Genomic DNA, 4,760 nt, shown 5'->3' with positions numbered 1-4,760 from the left:
ATCATGAGGACAATGAGGAAGACTGGGAGGACGTCTAGGATGTCGAAGACGACGAGGAAGAAGTTAAATAAGTGAAAGAAGTGAAAGCTCCTGTTAAAAAAAACAAAAGACATTAGCACCATCACAAGAAGGGAGAAGATGATGAAGATGCATGGGAAGATATCAAGGAGGAAAAGTTCGAGAAGCGTAAGGAGAAGAACAATCGCAGAAAACACTAAAAATTCGATCTTTAGCAAAGCAGCAGCAGTAATAACAACAATGAAGAAAGGGACAACAACGACAATACAGAAATCGCTAAGCCAAAGGTATAGAGAAACCCCAATCGAAATGCATAAGGCAAGAAACTTTTCTAAAAGAGTAAGGAAAAGCCAAAAAGAGACCTAAGGGTCTTGCTCGGTCTCAACGGCGACACTGATGATGGCTGGAGAGAAAGATATAGAGTATAGAGGGTTCCAGCTAATTTAGTGCAAGCTGATAAGAGTAAGAAGAAATGGGTTGCCAAGGAAGGCCAAGAGTCAGTCGAAAAACAGGAGCCAACCAAGTAAAGATCACCTTTCCAAAAGCCTTAGCGTCCAAAAAAACAGCAATTTTAGAAACAGGAGAAGAAAGAAGAGAAGAAAGAGGAAGCACCCACCCCTATTGAGCCACCAAAAGTTGTCAAAATTCCATCCCAGCAAGGCTCTTTGGAAAAAATCTTCTCTTTCCCTGCTGATGGAAACCAGTTCAGCTAGATCCTTCCAAGGAGTACCGCATCAGAGTGAACAACAATTTCTGGATAATGCTGGAAAAGGACTTCCTTAAGATCGAAAAAGACAAATCAGGATACATTCGAAGCGGCAAGTTCACATCGACAGAGGAGGGATTCATCGAAGGCCAGGACCTAACGATCAGCCTTACTGGCGCGAGTAACCTATAGGACGGCGGAACTCCTTTCGGAAACCCAAAAATCGAGAGCTTTACAGGCAGTGACAGTCAATTCTTCTACGTGAAGGAGCTTGAAGTCTATACCTATAAATGATCCAGCACATAATACCACCCTATCATCATTCGGTTGTAACATTTAAAGCATGAACAATTCCAAGCCTAATTTCTGTACCTTTTGCCTTAGATAGTCAGTAAGCCCATCGATGGAAAATACAACATCCACCAAAAACTGAAAGCTGGTGGTTTTGGGTCAGTCTATCTGGCAAAGGACGTGAAAGATCCCACGCATAGATATGCGGTTAAATTGATGCCAATGTCGACGAAGAAGTATGCGGATATAGAGTTGCGACTTTACGAATTGTTGCAGAAGCACAAAGTGACCACCGGGTTCGTCAAAGTAGGAGAAACACTATACAGTTTTACGAAAATGGGATCTTCATGTAGCACAAATACCTTGTGATGGAGCTTATCAGCACCGATCTAGACGACCTCATGAAACAGAGCAGAAACGCGCGCATCAGCATGAAATCAGTCCTTATGATTGGACTGCAAGTAGTAGACCGGCTGGAAGCTCTCCACCGCATTGGCTTCTTGCATAGGGATGTCAAACCTGATAACCTAGCCATCGGCCTCAACGAAAAAAGTAGAGTCATATATCTGTTCGACTTTGGCTTGGCTCATCCCATCGGCGCAGAGAGGCCTTAAGAAGAAAAAGGAAAAGTTGTGGGAACTTTGGGTTTCATGAGCTGCAGGGCACATGAAGGCAAAGACCTTGGACCTGCTGACGATCTATAAAGTCTTATCTATACGCTGCTTTACCTTGCTGAAGGTAGTCTTCCTTGGCTGAAATTGCAGGTGAGGACAACAGCAGATTTCCATAAAATTTTATTAGCCAAGCGTGGCCTTTCAAAAGATCATTCAAGAATCCTGAAATCTCCTAGGAGCTGTTCCGCATTCTTGATCACCTGCAGCGGCTAAACCAACTGATAAAATCGACTACCTAAAGATAAAATTCAGACTGTTGGAGTGCCTCAAGGAAATTGGATAGATGAATGATTTTGGGTTCGAATGGCTGTCACCCACTGAGCGCAAGAAAGAACCACTAAGTCCATTGAAAAAGAAAGGTGAATCCCCCAAGATGAGCGTCGCTATAACAAAAAACTGGAAATCATGAACGAAGAGAACCAGCAGTTAGTCCAAAACGAAATTTATGAGGTGTATAAGTTTATGGAAGAGGAGAAGGGAGACAAGGGAAAAAAACGCAATAAAAGCAAATCACCACCCAAACAGAAAGCTGAACACCTAAGGGAAAATAGGTGAAACCGCCAGTGAAGCAGAGGCCAATGAGTGCTGCTAACAGGCCCAAACAGCCAGTTGTCCAATAATCCCCATGGCAGAAGATCCTCAATTACGAAAACAGTAACTCTGTTTCAGGGCCTCGAATAGTCATCAACAAACAGCCAAGCACAAGATATGACCTTCTTTTTTCTACTGCAATCCATTATTTTCTATATTTTATTTGTGGAGTGGTAAGTGGTAGTGATCAGTGGCTTCCATCGAGGTATCGCTAGCTAAGCTCACCATATTTCCTCACCTGCTGGCGCAGTCTTTCGTTCCGCTTAAATTTGCGGTAATCAACGATGGGATCCTTTTTGTTACTCCACTTCACCTTCCCCTGGCGCTAGGCAATCTCAGTCGACTCCTAGATTCGTTGCTTGAGTTTTTCCAGCTCAAGCCTACGTTTATTCTCAAGCATCACATTAAGTTGAAACTGTCCGTCATCATGATCCAATCCCTCCTGCAGCACATCTAACCTCCCTTTTCCCTTAAACGGTCCAGGCACAAGTTTCTCATACTTATTAACAAATTACTCTATACTTTTCCGGTCTTCTTCTTACCTTCTCAGATCGCGGAAATCCTTGGAACGAACTGCTTCCTCCTGCACTATGTTGATTGTAGCCAATTCCCTCTCTTTTTTTTAATTCGCTGCTTCTTTGCGTAGCTAAGGCGTTTCTTATCGCGTACCAGTATGTTTTTGAGTGTAATTTTGGGCACAGAGGTACGGTCGGGCAAGTCAGGAGGCGGTTATGCAACCTTGCTTATGGACATACTGCGCTGCTAGTTATGGTCCTGGTCCATTTTCACTTTGCCAGCCTTGAATCGAGATGTGCTGTGCTTCGGTTCAGGCCTTTGGGTGTCTCTACTGCCCTTCAAGACATACACTTCAGCTTGGCGAATCCTCTCTTCAGGGATAGGATCAAGAGTCGACTCTTGCTTTTGAATAGGCTTGATATGGTCAAGTTTAGCAGACTGACTTTAGATATTGACGTTGACGTGGTGCAGCGTTAGATTATGTGTGGAGTCTTTGGTAAAGCTGCGAGACTAGTGGTTGTATTTCTTATCGAAAATGGTGCTAATTTTGACCTTGAAATCTATTTCATCTAGTTATGGTTCTGAATCTGACCCAGATTCTTCCTAATTTTCCTTATCGTAGTTTAAAAACTACTGGTAATTTGAACGAATATGCTGTTATGACTCTTGGAACCTTTCTGACTTCTTATCCACGAAGAATCTCAACGCTATCAGTATGCTTTCGGACATGCGAAAGATATCACAAGGATGGAATTGCCTTGCCTACAGACTGACTCGCTCTCCAAAAGAAGAAGTCTAGATAGTAAGTACATTTTAGGAACGCAAGATTCGGCTTAAGGCGGCTCTGGCGGTTGTTTCCTTATCTCTAGCTACTCCGAAAGTGCAGCTGGGAATGGCAAAGGTTTTGTTGTTAGAGGAGATAAGGTAGGGAAGGACGCGACAGGTGTAGGAGTTGTGCTTACATGAGTAGCAGAAAATGTTGTATTTCTTACTGTGGCCATGCAAGTCAAAGACTGCTTACACTCTGCCTTTTTTAGCCATGCCCATAACTCTTCTCCTTATTTCGGCTACTTGTGGATGAAAAACTTTCGAAGGCTCTTTCCAGCGCCGATTCAAGTCTACTCCAGTGGCATCACATCTAAAATTGCCATAAATCACTCCATCCACATTGACCATCGGGTAGACCTTGATGATGATGTGCTATAGCAAGTATTTAACCTCCTAGGTCGGCTTGAGAAAGCTTCGCATGACTCCCAACGCCATATATGATGACCATACTTCACCAGGGTGCTGTCTAGCCATAAAGATCACCACTTTTTTGTCCTTATCCTGGCCTCCTTTGCCTGTGATTACCACTTCAGGCACCTCATTATCACATACAGTGCTGCAAATTGATGAGCATGAAAAGTAAGATGCTCTAGAGCTTGAGCTTAGGCTTCAATTGCGTTGAGATCTGACAACAATCGAGAGTAAGAATAAGGCAAAGTTGATGCCAACATTATAAAGTCATTACTGTGCCGCGGTTATATTTCAAAACGAAGGGTAAAAAGCTTCAGTTAGGGATGCGCACGAATAGGGGATTCTTCAAAGTTGATATTATTTCCAGCCCAGCTCCATCCTGAGGTATTCTTTTGTGATTCCTTCATAGAGAAGAGGGCGATACGCTGGCCATGTTTATAAAAATCGAGCATTTTTTTCTAACTAATACCAATCATACGTAGTTGACGATGCGGAAAGTGTACTTGACTGCTTTGAGGGCGTTGCGGATTGAGAAGTAGAACCATTGGTTGTAACCTAAAGTGTTGGTATCGTTGGAGATGAAGAGGTGGTACTAGTTTGTGCCTCTCCTTCTAAAGGCGCAGTGCAGGTTGCCACTTTAGAATTTCGAATCGAATATTAAGTCATCTCCATTTGCCTTTTCTTCTTAAAATTCGAAACTTTTCACATCCTTCAACGCAGGACTA

The 4,760-nt window shown here is 43.1% G+C and overlaps 1 protein-coding gene across 1 annotated transcript; it reads left to right on the top strand.

Annotated features, from left to right (window-relative positions):
* The first annotated feature begins 1,237 nt into the window (after positions 1-1,237).
* LOC116244881 (uncharacterized) lies at positions 1,238-1,629 on the top strand. The gene is made up of 2 exons (XM_031616697.1): positions 1,238-1,321; positions 1,369-1,629. The coding sequence occupies exons 1-2, from the start codon at positions 1,238-1,240 to the stop codon at positions 1,627-1,629; spliced, it is 345 nt and encodes a 114-aa protein (XP_031472557.1).
* Positions 1,630-4,760: the final 3,131 nt, after the last annotated feature.

This window comes from Nymphaea colorata, unplaced genomic scaffold, assembly GCF_008831285.2.
Source record: "Nymphaea colorata isolate Beijing-Zhang1983 unplaced genomic scaffold, ASM883128v2 scaffold0358, whole genome shotgun sequence".
Lineage (NCBI taxonomy): Eukaryota > Viridiplantae > Streptophyta > Magnoliopsida > Nymphaeales > Nymphaeaceae > Nymphaea > Nymphaea colorata.
This window is presented reverse-complemented; position numbering and strand designations above follow the sequence as displayed.